We start from the raw sequence: 16,232 nt of genomic DNA, 5'->3' as shown, positions 1-16,232 counted from the left end.
GCTCCATACGTTTTTAAAAGAGAGGGATTTAATCCACAAAATTTTCCGATCAGGGACCTGGTTCAGACGGCGACACAAAGACAGGGACTAATATGAGGATTAAGCCTTTCATAATTCTACTTTTAAAAATATTTTCTTTTTTTATCTATTTTCATTCAGGGACTCTGCCCTGCTCTACAAGCATGCATTGCATTGGGTCACACGTCTTAGGATGGCCCCCCACACGTACTTGCTCAATATTTTGGTATTATAATAATAATTCATCACTTTCAAAAAATAATAATAATTGAAAGTAATCTTGCTCAACATTATAGTATAATAATAATAATTCAAAAAGTTTTTTTTATTTTTTTTTTGACGTTAAAAAAGTTTTTTTTATTGATAAATGTTAGTTGCTAATAATGTTAGTAAATTACTCATCTTCAGAGTTCGAACTCTGGACCCTTCATCCTTTATCCCACCCAACTTTTATTATGAAGAAAAAAAAAAAATAGATATATATTTATTCCATGTTGCTTTAAAAGAAAAATAGTTCTAACTTCTAAGTAAGTTTTGAATTTAATTAATCTTTCAAGTCAATTTGGTTTGATCAAAATCTTCACTCTTCAGAATCTCGAATGATATATGTCTCTCTGGGTTTGTGCTGCACCTGCATCTTCTACTTGTGTTCCAACCATCCCTCGAGGTTCGATTATTTTTCTCAATTCTGTTAAATTTTCTGCTTCAATTTATGGGTGCAACTTGAACCTTCTAGTTATTTATTTATTGTACAGTGAATTGGGGTTCTACCACTGTGAATCCGTTCGTTTCGTTTCTGGGTTCTTGTTGAATTTGTAATAAATTTTCCAAACTATACTGGGCAGAGTAGAATTGTTATTTATCATATTTTTTGAAGATCAGCTAGCTTACTATCTGAATTTTCAATTTATTTTGATATTTACCATCTAAACAGAGATTAATTTTCAGTCACTTTGCAACCCAGATAAATGATCTTGTCATGGCCATTCTTAGTTTTCCCCCTATTGTTTAAGAGTTGATCAGTTTAATATATTGAAGTGGGTATTGTTCTTTCTCTGTTTTTCAGATTCCCTCTTGCAAAAATCACCTGCTAAAATTCAAGTATACTGCTGAAGTTCATCAGTTTACAGCTACCAGCATATACTCTCAGTTGTGATTGACGGGTCGGGGACACACCTGTGAATGTTGATAAGATGTGCCTTCTTGGCTGCACCTCTGTCTCTGACATCCATAAGGTGCTATCCTTGCCATTACTGCCTCACTTAATGTTTTCCAAGATTGTTCCACAAATTTATAGCTCATTCTCATTCATTAGCTTTCCCTTGATGTACAATTGGCACACAAGTTTTCTCAAAGTGCCTGTTCTGCTAGCTAACACATGATCTGTGTGAAGATGGTCTAAACACCTTTCTCCTATATGTATATAGATATAAGTACTTTATAGTAAATGATATAGAGTTGAAGTGTGTTAGATATTTTACTACTTTGAAGGTTTCATATGGAGAGTAAATCAAATATCTTAATGGGAAGATATGAGTTAGGAAGATTACTAGGGCAGGGAACCTTTGGAAAGGTTTACTATGCACGGAGCGCAATAACTAACCAGGGCGTGGCTATTAAAATGATGGACAAAGATAAGGTTATCAAAACCGGGCTAGCTGATCGAATCAAGTGCGAGATATCTATTATGAAACTGGCTAGACATCCCAATATTATACAGCTTTTTGAGGTTATGGCCACCAAAAGTAAGATTTACTTTGTTATGGAATATGCTAAAGGGGGTGAGCTCTTCAACAAGTTGACCAAAGGAAAACTCAAAGAAGCTGTTGCACACAGATATTTTAAGCAGCTAATCAATGCCGTAGATTATTGTCACAGTCGAGGCGTGTACCACCGAGACATAAAGCCCGAAAACATTCTATTGGATGAAAATGGGAATCTGAAGGTTTCTGATTTCGGGTTAAGTGCTCTCGCGGAAGCCAAGCAGCAAGATGGCTTGCTCCACACACCTTGTGGCACCCCTGCTTATGTTGCTCCTGAAGTCATCAAAAGGAAGGGATATGATGGTGCCAAAACTGATATTTGGTCTTGTGGAATAGTTCTCTTTGTCTTATTGGCGGGTTATCTTCCCTTTTACGACTCAAATTTGATACATATGTATAGGAAGATAAGCAAAGCAGAATTAAAATGCCCTAATTGGTTCCCACCAGAAGTATGCAGGCTACTCAGCGATATATTGGATCCAAATCCAGAAACTAGGATTTCCATTGCTAAGGTTAAGGAAAGTTATTGGTTCAAAAACGGACCAAAAGCTAAGAATAAAACACCTGTAGAGGAAAACAACACCGTCTCTTCTTCAGGTACCATTATTTCTGATCAAAGTGATGGAGTGGAAGCGAATGAAGAGCCGGTTGTGCCTGTAAGTATAAATGCCTTTGATATCATCTCCCTCTCTGCTGGTTTTGATCTCTCTAGATTCTTTGATGACAAGTTTCAAAAAAGAGAAGCAAGATTTAGCTCAAAGCTACCTGCATCGGTCATCATCTCTAAGCTGGAAGACATTGCGAAGCAGCTGAGTTTGAAAATAAAGAAAAAAGCTGCTGGTTTGTTGAGATTAGAGGACCTCAATGAAGGTAGGAAGGGGGTTTTATCCATTGATGCAGAGATCTTTGAAGTTACTCCTTTCTTCCATATGGTGGAAGTGAAAAAATCAAATGGAGATACATTGGAATTTCAGAAAATATTGAAGGAGGATATAAGGCCTGCTCTTCAGGATATTGTTTGGGTATGGCAAAGTGACCAACAACTGCAATCACAACAGTCAGAACAACAGTTACAAATACATGACCAACAGCAACAGCAACAGCAACCACAGTCATAACACATTCTCTATTTTGAGATATTGTGGCAATGGCCTTTTTTTTTAATTTCATTTTAGCATATATTGCATTTCAAACCTCATTGTAATTTTTTTTATGATTGTAGCTGTGTCACATTTTCATGATAGTATGACCAGACAGTAGCATATCTTTGTGTCATTCTGCTTGCCAAAGTTGAAGATCACTTCTCAATTTTGTTATATGATAGTCTTATTGAAATTTTGTTGATAGTAGAATCTAAAGGTGTATACCAACCTTCTGTAGCATTATTACTCCAAGAGAGATTAATGGTCAAATGTGTAGAAGGGTTGCAACTTGCAAGAAGGGTTGCACACCCGTCTCACAGAGTACACGTTTCAACAATTGTTTCTTTTAGCTTCTCTTGTTTCAGAGAGAGAAAAACTTATGAGAATCACACTGGCTTCAAGCTACAAAACATTGGTTGTTGATAAATTCTCTCTGGTGGACACTTCCTCTTTTATGCTGCTTTGAAAGACCTGAGTGTCAGATCATGATTTTCACAATCATGAGGTTCTTTGAATATCTGCAGTATATCTTTTTGTTTATGCTATGAAAATGTAATTAATTAATGAATGAGACTGTAATATCAAACTTGGTGAACTTGAATTTGTCATAGATTTGTTGTCCTGAAGAGTTTGGTGGTTTATTGTCTCAATTCTGGCCAATTATTGGAATCTAATGTGTGTCTTGAATACTAGTTGAAAGTAATGGGAACCGTGTTCCAAATCAATTCATATAAAAAGTTCCAGCCTTCAATTGCATGTAAATATCCGTTTGTGCTACCGTAAACAGATTAACGAAACATTAAAAGCAGTTGGCGTCGTTGGATATCCATTAACAAAAAGTGAATGAAATTCTTTTTATGGATCGTGATGAAAATTCGTTCAAGTCGCAAGGATGAAAAGTTTTCCACAACATTTATTTGTTTACTGGCTCCTTTCTATCCAATTACTGGAGGAAGCTAACCTAATCTGCATAATACAAACTCATTTGACAAGTACATGATATGGTATTTGAAAAAATTGGCAGTAGTCCTGAACGTAAAAATAAAACTCTTGGACCTCTTGGTTAAATTGCAAATATTAATTCAATATTGCAAAATTAAACATTGTGGAAAGAAACAAGACGACACTTATTTGTTCAGATTTCAGTCACAATTCACACATACAGTGGTGGCTGGCATGTATGATCTATGACATCAGAGGATGGCAACAGGAGGGTATGACAGGCCAGATTATTCAACAACTAATGTTTTCTCACGACATTGGACAAAACCTTACAATTGGACAAAATTTGGGGACTTAGTTAAGTCAATAAAATTAGAACCAACAGAAGAGGAAACTCTCCTCTTCTTCCTATCTATAATGTTTCTCCAGCTAGGAGAAGGGGTGGACAAATCAACTATCTCAGCTTCATGGGGCACAATGAATGTGCTATTGACATCAACAGCATCTGATTTTACAGATTCTGGTTGACTCAATTCACCATCACTCTTATTCATCACGTTCAAAAGATCTGCATCTTCAATAATCTCTACTCTTTTTGATGAAGTTACCGGCGATGATTTCACCGGTGTGGTTGTGATGAAACCAAATGACTGGCTCGGGTTTTCTGTAATAGTCCCTACTCTTTTTGATGAAGCTACTGGCGATGATTTCACCGGCGTGGTTGTGATTAAACCAAATGATAGACTCGGGTTTTCTGTAGTGGATGGATGACCTGGTGGTTCTCTTGCTTCAGATTCTTTGCTCCCCCCAAACGCTTCACTAATCCTGTCCCAGTGATTTGGACTCTTCGGTGAATCAAGAGTTAAAGAATCATCACTTGCAACTGGAACAGAACCACTAGTACTAGCATTATTCTCAAATTCCACATCATCTTCATTCTCAGACAAACCATCAATTCGTTCAGTATAACAGGGAAGTTCGTCCATTGAACCAGTCTCGACCTTCATGTGCTCTGGCAAGTTTGGGCAACCACCGCAATGTTTCATGTACTTCGTCGAAAAGAAGTGCACTGTCATATTCATACTGTGATCATTTATATCATGTTAGTATCAAAATCTAAACCATACCATGCCTGCAAAATGAATATCTAATAGAGAAAAGGACCATACTTCTCCCAGGATGGAAGGGTGAGCATAGTGTATGCAAGTTTAATCTTATTGGCTATTCCTGAGAGGGATTTAAAATTAACAGCTGCCTTCCTTACAGCCAATGATTCAACAGGGTGTTGCCAAGCCCATTCAAACTGCAGGTACCAATCAATTTAACCACATAAGAAAATTATCTAAAAATTAAGCCTATTTAAATTACATAATATGCTTGCTTGCTCCTGATCCAATTATGCAAAGCTTCCAAGGAAAGAATCAGACTCATTTTATTCTACGCAGAATTGCAGATAAACACAATGTAAGCCCAACAAATTAAGTTCACAAATAATAATAAAAGGAAAATTTACAGAAATAAAAAAAATCACTAGTTCCAGAATCTGAGCCCCATATCCATATTTTCTATAGCTGCTATTCAGAAGTACAAACACATAAGTGATTCGCAATTTCATATGTTAATCACAAACTGGAAGAATTTAAAAAAGAAAATTAGGTCTGACTAATTCCTTTTAGAAAACATGAAAGTTGTCAAGCTCTACATATCTAGAAGCAAATTAGTCCAGGTTGCAATTGGTACTGCAACAAAAAAGATGATCATTGCTTGCAAAATAGTATAGATTTGCACTATTGGTAAATAGAAAGCATTGCAATAGCTTCAAAATCAAGCCTATTGATGAGTAAGTCAATACACTCACAAACTTTCAGTATTCATTTATCCCCATGACAAACTATTCAAAAAAAATGGTACCAAACTGCACACACTGATACTATAATGGATTCCACTTGCTCAAGCAACCAACTATACGAATCACAAAGCTTCAAAGTTCAAACATTATTTTAGCATCAGATTCAGACCTGAAGAGCAGAGACATTAGTTGGGAATCCGTAGATACACAAAACCATCTCCCAAGGCCGCCTCTTTTTGGTTCTCCAAGCTCCACACCCAATCTCTCCATTATGTTGCCTGATCCGCCGCCGCGGATTCACTGTGAATCTGCAATTTCATAAATTGAAACATGAACACAAAGACTAAAGATCCATCACAAAATAACCAAGTTGAATCTAACATAACATAACCTCACAAAATTAAAAAACAAATAAAATAATAAAAGAAGAAAAATGTAATTTTTTTTCAAACATCATGAAGGCATCAACTTGAAACAAAACAGAAATCAAAGAAAATGGAATAAACCCAGGTTTTGTATGAAGAAAAAATAAAAGGGGTTTGGTTGAATTTCGAATTGAATCAAAGTGGGTCATCAAAAATTGATCTTGAGAAACGATAATAGGATTGATGAGAGAGGTACCCGATGTAGGTGTGGCCTTTGAAACGAGGGTTTAGAGAGGCCAAGAGGTAGCAAGCGAAGAACCCATTTCCTTCACAACCTTCGTTTTCGTTTTTGCCATTGTTATGGTGCTCTTGAACTTGCACAGCTTCTCCTTCTTCTTCTTCTATCTCAGATCTTGCACCCTTTCTCTTCCTCATCTCTCTCTCTGTCTCCAATGAAATTCGACCGTTGTGAATATATGTAGGGGTATAATATCCTGATTTATTGAAGTAAAAAACTAAAAATCCATTTTGAATTTGGTTTCTTTTCAATTTTTCATTTTGGTTTTAAAAAGTGTTTTATTATGTCTTTGTTTGCTCAAATTTTCAAGGGAGTGTACTTCCCCCAGGTGTCTCTGGTCAAGGCTAAGAAAGGTTGGCGTCCAAGCTATGCTTGGTCGAGTATATGGAGCACTAAGTGGGTTTTCGAACGAGGTGGACGATGGAAGATTGGTGATGGTCGTCAGGTAGATGTGAGACGGGACAATTGGTTGCCGCATGGGTCTCCTATTATTTATAGTGAGGATCTTTTGGTTGAATTGAATATTAATAATGTTTCTAATTTGCTGTTGAGTCAGGGTAGAATGTGGAATAGAGAGCTTGTTGAGCATGTTTTTTGCCCTAACACTGCTTTACAGATTCTCTCCCTCCCGCTGTCTGTGCACGGAGGTGTAGCAGATTCCCTTTTTTGGCCAGGTTCTATTGATGGTGTTTATTCCTCAAAGCTTGGGTACTCTTTCATTAGGGACCATGATGCAAGGTCTCAGACATCTGCTTCTTTGGCGGTCTCTCCTTTGCCTGCCAATCTTTGGAAAAATTTTTGGAAATCTAATGCAATACCAAGGTGCAAAGAACTAGCTTGGCGTGCTTGTTGTTCCCTCCTTCCGGTCCGTGATTCGTTATGGCGAAGGGGTGTGGAGGTTGATCCCACTTGCCCTTTGTGTGGTGAGGAGAATGAAACTGTGAGTCACCTTTGGCTCAATTGCCCTGTGTCTAAATGTTTCTGGTTTGCTTATTCTCTTGGCCTTCATTTGGATTCTTTTTCATCTTTACCTGAGTTTCTTTTACAGTTTTTAGCTGATGCTGATGATGGGGCCATTTCTCGGTGGCAGTCGGCTTCCTACGCCCTGTGGGAAGCTCGTAACAGAGTTATCTTTCAGGACAGACCGTTCTCGTGTGATGTTGTGCTCCAGCGGGCGTTTCGACTTGAGGTGGTGGATGATCCGACGTCGACTCCCTTTCATCCAGCGGCAGAGCAGGCCGTGAGCTGGTGTCGACCTCCCCAGGGGCTCTTCAAGGTTAATGTTGACGGTTCTTGGAGATCAGATTCAACGTCAGGTTTGGGCATGGCTGCTAGAAACCATGAGGGTTTGATTCTTGCAGCAGCAGCAGATGTGGTGGAGAGGACGTCATCAGCGTTGGAGACGGAGGCTTTAGCGCTTCGTTGGTCCATTGATTTAGCTATCTCTCTTGGCTTCCGACGAGTTTGCTTGGAGACGGATTGTCTCAAACTGTTCCAGCTGTGGAAAAAACCTCCAGATGGGAGGAATTATTTAGCTACTATTCTTAACGATTGTTTCTAGTTTTGTCGCTCTTTCGATTTTATTTCCCTTTCTTTTGTTCGCCGCCCTGGCAATATTGTGGCTGACTATTTGGCTAGGCATGCTTCCTCTTTCGCCGGTTGTGTGTGGATTGAGGAAGTCCCTCCTGAGGTTGAGTCTTTTGTAACCGCAGACATTTTGGCTTCTATGCCCCCCATTTAATATATTGCAGGAACTGTTCAAAAAAAAAAAGGAAAGACTTAGATAAGATTCTTTGTATGGCGTCAAGTTCTACATTAAAAAAAATTACTAATGAATTTCATTTCTAAAATAAATAATATTCATTAAGAATGTATTCTTGAATTTTTAAAATAAAACCTCATCACATGCCATTATGATGAGGTGGGATCAATTTACACCCATATTTTACACGATTAATCTTACACAATTTAATAACTTTTTGTTGGATAATTGAATCTTGATTAAAAGACTTAATGAAATGAACATAAGAAGCTTGATATTAATTTTATTTTACTTTTAAAAGATTGAACTCGGCAAAACTCATTTGTTGGGAGGAACCGCCACTATTTTCCGAACAAATTGGGGGTGGTGAGGTAAGTGGGTGAGAGGGAGAGAGGGGTGGGAGGAGGGTGGTCGGTAGCGGTTGGAAAGGAGGAGAGAGGTGTGGAAGAAGGGTGGTGGTGGTGGTGAGGAGAGGGACAGAACGATGGGAGAAAGGTGGTGGTTGGGAAGAAGGAGAGAAGTGGGGGAGCAGTGAGGTGGTGACGGTGGTGGAGGTGGTGGTGGAGAGGGAGAGAAGGCTGAGAGAATGATGGTGGTGTTGAGAGGAGAGAGAAGTTGACCATTTGACTATTTGGGGACCAAATTGACAATTTCAAGGATCAAATTGAGATCCATGTGACACATCATCAAATTCGTTAACTTCCGTTAACATTTTTAACCTAATGACTAACTTAACCGATGTTTGCCAATATTAAGGACTATGAGGGACTGGCGTTTGCATTTTCTAAGTCCATGGACCAACTAGTCGGCGTGTGACACATTCAGGGATCAAGTCAACATTTACCCTAAAAAAATGAGAAGTCTAGAAGTATTAAAGAAAATGGAGGGTCAACTTACACCGGTATAAAACTTTAGGCTTAATTGCACTTTTGGTCCCTCATGTTTGACCCTTGTGCAATTTTAATCCCCTTTGTTTTAATTGTGCGATTTTGGTCCATTTTAGATTAACTTGTTGCAATTGGGACCTTCCGTCAAAGGTTAACGGAATGAGCTTACATGGAGCTTATCAACAAGGTGACTCAGACAAAATTTGCCACTAGGCAGCCACATCATTAAATTGAAAAAACAAATTAATAGTTTACAAATTTTATTTAACCTAAATCATATTTAAGGTTAATTAAATTAAAAAAATTAATTAAAATAAAACCCTTCAACAATCATCATCATCATCGACAACACCATCTTCCTCCCCTAGCCACTGCCGTAGCCACCAAACCCAGAAATCATAACGTGAACCAATTTCTCCTCCCCTAGCCACCGCCGTCAATGTAACACCCCGTTTTTAATTAAAATAATGTTGGTATTTTATTTTAATTAAGATTATATTGTATGGTGGTTTAATAGGTGATATAATATAAGTTCAGTTTTTGGTTGAGAGACGAGGTCTGTAAGTTCAGTTTAGTAAACCATGTTTTTCTGCGCTCTGTATCTGCTATCTCTGCCAGTGAACTTCAACGTGATTTTTCACCTTGTTAATGTGCCCAGAAAATTCTTTGATGAACTAGAAAGTGGGAGAGTTTTCTGTTAGCTTTTCAAATTGAGGTCATTTGTAATTTTTGACCAAGTAACGAATCCTGTAGGTTATCTCTACTGAAATATGTTTCTGCTTTGAGCGTAATTCCTGAACTGCTATATGATTTATGCACGGATTTGATGATGCTGTGCTGCTGTCCAAAATTTCCTGGGCTGGACAGTACACTTCGAGACCTGTTTTCGCCCAGTTAGAGTGCTCAAATGAAGATGTGATCAACTAAGAAATTGTAGGACTTTAAGTTAGCTTTCTAGGCATATAAAATACATGATTTTTGGTTCAGTAACGAATTCAGGAGACCGCTTTTAGTGGCTGGTGTTCCTGCTGTTTTTCCAGATTACGGAAATTCTGATTGTTTTGAAAATATAATTAGATTTAGCTTACATGTTGTAGGAAAGTTAAGGTCTTTATGTGCCATGTATTAGCTATGAGGATGATGCATGTGGCTGAACACCTTTAGCATGAAATCCATAATTTATTTACCATATGTGATAGCTTCTTCCATGATTGCATGCTTAAGTGAGTTGTTTCATTGATTTGGTGCCAAAATTGCCTAAGATGTCAGGGTAATTGTATAGTTGATAAAAATGCATGTGTGCTGAATTGTGTTGTTTTAAGCGATGTTAGTGATGTAGTGATATAGGCGCAATGCCTCATGTTGAAGTGATGATTATGAGATGTATACGTCCTTTTGAGTCGCATAGCATCTGCATACTCTATGATGGCCTGTATTGGCGATTTGTGATGAAGGCTTATGCCTTGTGCCTCCAATAATTGGCAATTAGTGATGAGGGCTGAAGCCCTGTTGGTACCACATACATATGCATAGTCATTGTTGTGTTCGAATTGTATCCGAGTTGATTATGTTATTTGTGACTGTTTTAGTAACTGAGCTATATGAATATAAAAAGAAGTGGTGTGGCATTAATCTAGCATATTTATTGCCATTCTTATATTTATGATACTCGATATCTCACCCCTTCTGTTTGAATGTTACCCTTGTTGGTAACGTGCAGGTAATCAGGAGGAGTAGTCTATAGCCTTTATTTCGAGTTGGAGTCCTTGCTCTGATACGTAGCACTCGGGGGGGGGGGGGAATGGACGCTTGTTTTCCTTCTGTTATAATTTGAATTAAGTTGTTATTTGAGAAGTTGTTTCTGTTTTAAGTTGTGGGGAAGATACTATGTTTTCTTTAAGTTTTAAAGACATTAGATTCGCTGCATAACTATTTGTCAAAGTGAACTAGTTCAAAGACTAATTAACTGTCACAAGAGCATTTAAGTTTATTTATGAGTTCATCTTAAAGTTTATGTGCTATGTATCTGTTACAAGAGCATTATGTTAATGTTTTAAGTGATTATGTAATGTCTCATGAGTGTTAAAATTTTTATCACTCTGATATTTGCAATACATATGCCGTTTAGAATTGGGGTGTTACAGTCAACCCCACCAAACCCAGAAATCACAGCCAAGATTCCACCTTTCCCTTTCTTGGAATCGATCCTAGCAAGGCCACACCCACAAAACAGATCTTCCTTCAGCCAAAACCACTGCACCACCACCACAACCAACCTGACCAATTTCAGAATCCATAACAAATTTTCGGAACCAGAATCAGAACGGGAGAACAATTTTAGAACCCATAACAAATTTTCAGAATCAAAAGGGGAGAACAGTTTCAAAACCCATAAAGAGGAAAGGGTTTTTAGAGAAATCCCCATAATCAGAACCTCCATGGCCACGATCGGGTGCTCCCAGATCGGGACCGGAGCCACAACAAGAAACCTCCACCTCCTTCCGTTGCAGAGCGTTGACGTCAAGTCACCGGAGCCAAATCCCCGATTCTAAAATCATCCCACCGACATCAAATCCCAGAATAAAAAATCCAGGAGGTTCGAATTCATCTCCTTCCATGGCTGATCTAAATGTTGGGTCAGTGGGGGAGTGTGGTTGGTGGGGTTGAAAAGCTTGAAAAGGGTGAGTGGGATTGTTGGGTGATGGGTGTTTTTTTGATGATAATTATTGAAGATAATAGAAAATTATGAATTAGAAAAAAAAATGTTTTTATTTTAAAAAGTTTTCTTTTATTTTCTTTTTATTTTTTAATTACATAGTGGTGCAATTAGCACAAAAAGGGGTGTAACTAGAAGAAAAGATGGTGCAATACCAAATAGACTAACGCCGTTTATTTTTGACAGTCAATTGATGGTAAGACTAAAATTGCACCTTCACAAAATAAAGGGGACCAAAATCGCGCAATTAAAACAAAAGGGACCAAAATTGCACAATGACTAAACATTAGGGACGAAAAGTGCAATTAAATCAAAACTTTAATAATCTTACACTGTTTAATAGCTTTTTACCGAATTCACCTTTGTATTGAAAGACACTATCACATGGATCCACAAACTTTAAGTTGAAAAACTTGAAATCAAAAGCTATTTTAATTAGCGTATCAGAAAAATTATCATGATAGAGAGATAAAATATAAAAATCATTTTTTTAATCCGAAGCAAATACACTCATTGTAGACATTAAATTATTTAATATTAGACTTATAGGTATACAGTAAATAAATGAATATAAAAATAAAAACATGAAATTGGTGAAAATGCATAAGAAATATATTGAGTACTAGACATTTAATGTGTATTAATTTAAAATAAAAGGACTCTTTGACTAGAAAATAAAAAATAAACTAGACATAGAGTTTTTTTACAATAATTTTAGACATTATATAAAAATTATTCTATTTTAAAATGAACAAATATAAATATAGTGATAAAAATATTAATTGATTTTTTATAGTCCCCGAATGATAGCTCAAGTGGTAAGAGTTAGAGACTCAAGGGTTGGGTGGGATGAAGGGTCCAGGGTTCGAACCCTGAGGACGACTAATTTACTAACATTGCTAACAATTAACATTTACCTATAAAAAATATTGATTTTTTATATTATATTTGAAAATTCCTCAGCTTATAATTAATTTTATTTTGGGTTTCAAAAAAGAATTTTTTTTTTTTTGAAAAAGAAATGAATGATATTAATATAAAAAGTCTGAGTCAGAAGCATCTTCAGACAAGAGCAGAGTACAATACAATCTTAACCACTGGGACCACACCCACCCTTCCTCTGAAGAAAAAATAACCCCACCACCAACCCACAGAATGACTATAAACGTTCCCATGAAAGAGCCTCATTAAAACCTTACTAGGCAAAACCCAGTGGGAAAAAAGCCTGATAGCAATTCCGCAAGTGTACGGATTGATCGAAGTAATATGTAACACCCCGATTTCCAGGTGTCACTTTAGTAACCAAAAATAATCTTTACGCGGAAAACAGGTAATTTTTTTTTTCGTTTTCTTTCCTTTAAATCAAAACGATAAGGAAGTAAAGACAAAACCCAACTACTAAACTAACAGATATACAACATATATACATGTACAGCCTCAGCTGCACTCCATGTCACGCGCACTCGCAGTGACTCCAAAGCAGTGTGCCCGTAGGCAAATATCTACAGACCCAGAAGTGTAAGTGAGAAAATTATAATTACAAACCACTAGGAGAAAGTCGGCCTCAATATGGCCTAAGCAAAGACCCCTATGGTCCAACTGACTCACTGTGATCCCTCAGTAAGAGAACCACACGAAAAGTCATGCGTCGGAAACCTACCCGATCCCAAAAGCAAAACGAATCAGAGCTCTACACAAAACATGACGCCTGCCCAAACCTAACCTCCCAGTGCCAAACCCACAACGATCTGAAGTCGGCAAGTTGAAGCTCAACTCTATGCGCCATAGAACTCCTTTCGTCAGACGTCCACGCTCGTCAGTCCGGTCCTCCATGACCCTTCCCCGATACGTCGCCCGGTGACCAGCAACATCGATCACCCAAGCGGTGGGGCATCCCGATCCTGCAGCTCATATCTGATCCCCCCCCGAGGGAGAGACCACCGAGAACCAGTCGGCCATCGACATCTGGCAGCAGGCCGACCGCCCAAACACAAACATACAAACAAAGCCAAGGCGCTAGGGTCAACTCACAGCAATAAGTACATATACACTCAACATGTGACGGGGTATATATATAAGTTGTTATATAAGCATATAAGTAATCCTAGCATGTTATGGCTCTAACATTGCTTCAATAAACAAACAGCACACAGTCTCAGTCAGCATGAATGTATGCGTGAAATGCACAATATGAATCCGGATTTGTGACGCGTTCCCGTTCGCCACAAGTGAAGCATTCCCGTTCTTCACTATGGATGGACCATTCCCGTTATCCATCCTGGATGAAATCCATCCTGGATGAACCATTCCCGTTATTCATCCTTGGTGAACCATTCCCGTTATTCACCGTATGATGAACCATTCCCGTTATTCATCATTTATGCAAGGTGAACCATTCCCGTTATTCACCATGATATGCACAGGTGAACCATTCCCGTTATTCACCCGATTGAATGCAACGTGGTTAGCCAAACAACGAATCGCCCTTACCACGAAAGTGTTTAGCTCACAACCCAATCTCAACAAACCCATGAGTTAGTGTCGGTCAATACAACACAACTCGGAGTAAGTGTCGGTCAATACAACACAGCTCCACCAACAAGAATACACAAGGGTCTAGTGTCGGTCAATACAACACAGCCCAAACAACAAGAGCGCTAAGTGTCGGTCAATACAACACCGCTCCAACAACAAGAGAACCCAAGGGATTAATGTCGGTCAATACAACACAACCCCATCAACAAGAGTACGTAAAGTACTCGGTGACTTTCAGTCATCACCATAGCTCACCTTAGTGGCTTTCCCCAATTCCAATAACTCACAACAAAGGTCGACTTTTCCCCGTCTTTCGTAAATATTTTCCCCTTCAGTTTTCCTATACTTAAACATTAATAAAAATGATTTCAATTCAGATTAGTCAGGTTATGAGTTTATTTCTCAAAATCTAGGTTTCCCAAGTCTTTAGTTTTTGAAATTCTAATCCTTCTACGTTTTCCGAAAACCAACCACCCAAAAGAAGTTTCCCGGGGAAAGTCTAAGTAAACCAACAAATACCAACCAGGCTAGGTCTCAAACCCCTCATTTGGACTTGTCTAGGGTTGCTCATCCAACCCAAAATATCAAAGATCACCAGATCAATGAATCTCCACTCCGAAGTCGCGTCAAAACGCTCAATTCAACACAACATCACATCATAAGTTATGAAAACATTCATAACAATAAACCATCATCATAATCAATATCATAGCAAAGCATAAGTCGAATTTATCGACGCCTATCATGCAATCATAGCTAATATATATGTAAGTTGCCCTAACCTCGAGCTGTTCCAGCTTCGCAAACAAAGTTCTCCTCAAACAATTGCTCTGAGTCTTCCAAAGTTCCCTCAACTGAACCTCGGAGAAAAACAAAGCAGAATCCAAACAAAATCGATTAGTTCGATCGCAAAACAATACATAAACGATAGACAAAGCATTAAAGCTTCAGAATAGGACAATCAGGTACGAAAAGACAAGTTTTCGAAACCGAAAAACTCCCCCCTAAAGGAAATAGTCCACGGCCTCAAAGGAAAAAGGGCTTCGGCTCTTTTTCTTTGATCAAATCAATTCACAAGGTAGTTTTAGGATAAAACTAAGGCAAAGAAACTGTCGGAACAATTTTCGGACAAACGGGTCGAAATACGGCTATCCAGGGGCATTTTGGTCCAAAATAAAAGCTCAAAACCTCAAAGTTATCAGATCGGAAAACAAATTTGACAGCAATGATCCTCACGACATATGTAACAACTAATCCTAAAGGCACGAAGTCAGATTATGACTTCTCGACAATAAAGTTTCGAAATGTGAGCAAAAAGGGTTTTGAATCAGTTTTTCAGATCCCTGTCAACTGGATCACAATCGGAGTTTACTGACAGAGGTTTTAGGCTCTTGGGAACCTAGAGAACATAACCCAAGCAAGAAATCGAGGAAATCGGACAATTTTAGGAAAAGCTCAAAACTTAGAGCACAGAAACGACGTCAGAAACGCAACAGAAACAACAATCAGAGATAGGATTCGTGTTAGTTACCTCGATACCTAGAAGTAGGGACGAACTACGCAAAGATTGGTCAAGTTTTCGCGAAAATCTCCTCCCCCCTTGCTCTCCACGAATTTGGGCCACTAATGGAGGAAAATGGAAGATATTTTGCTTTTTCGCCTATTTATAGGCGGGCGAAATCCCGGGAAAATGAAAATTTCGCGATTCCGATTTTTGCAGCACGTTCACCAAGGAATTCTAAGAGAGATTCTGGCGTCAGAAATCCAGAACTCAAAACAAATATCTATGATATGGGAAAAACGATATCGAAAATCTCAAAAGCGGTGTAAGTTAAATCTGTCCCGAAAAACTACTTTTTGCTGTGATCGCCGGACGACAAAACTTCCTTCTGAAGAAAGATTGGAAATGTCGAAACAAATCTGGCAACGCGGACGGAAAGTCCGTTAGAAGTCCC

The 16,232-nt window shown here is 38.3% G+C and overlaps 2 protein-coding genes across 2 annotated transcripts; one reads left to right on the top strand and one right to left on the bottom strand.

Annotated features, from left to right (window-relative positions):
• Positions 1-531: 531 nt before the first annotated feature.
• Positions 532-3,133, top strand: LOC130722487 (CBL-interacting serine/threonine-protein kinase 10-like). Its single transcript, XM_057573231.1, has 2 exons — positions 532-685; positions 1,085-3,133. Exon 2 carries the CDS (start codon positions 1,517-1,519, stop codon positions 2,897-2,899), a length of 1,383 nt encoding a protein of 460 aa, XP_057429214.1. The 5' UTR covers positions 532-685; positions 1,085-1,516; the 3' UTR covers positions 2,900-3,133.
• Positions 3,134-3,982: 849 nt separating this feature from the next.
• On the bottom strand, positions 3,983-6,563 carry LOC130722488 (uncharacterized). Its single transcript, XM_057573232.1, has 4 exons — positions 6,336-6,563; positions 5,884-6,022; positions 5,035-5,168; positions 3,983-4,948 (listed from the first exon to the last, which is right to left on the bottom strand). The coding sequence occupies exons 1-4, from the start codon at positions 6,512-6,514 to the stop codon at positions 4,195-4,197; spliced, it is 1,206 nt and encodes a 401-aa protein (XP_057429215.1). The 5' UTR covers positions 6,515-6,563; the 3' UTR covers positions 3,983-4,194.
• Between the last annotated feature and the right edge of the window lie 9,669 nt (positions 6,564-16,232).

The sequence above is a fragment of the Lotus japonicus genome, chromosome 6, assembly GCF_012489685.1.
Source record: "Lotus japonicus ecotype B-129 chromosome 6, LjGifu_v1.2".
Taxonomy (NCBI): domain Eukaryota; kingdom Viridiplantae; phylum Streptophyta; class Magnoliopsida; order Fabales; family Fabaceae; genus Lotus; species Lotus japonicus.
The sequence above is the reverse complement of the archived record's forward strand: the minus strand, read 5'-3'. Positions and strand labels throughout refer to the sequence as shown.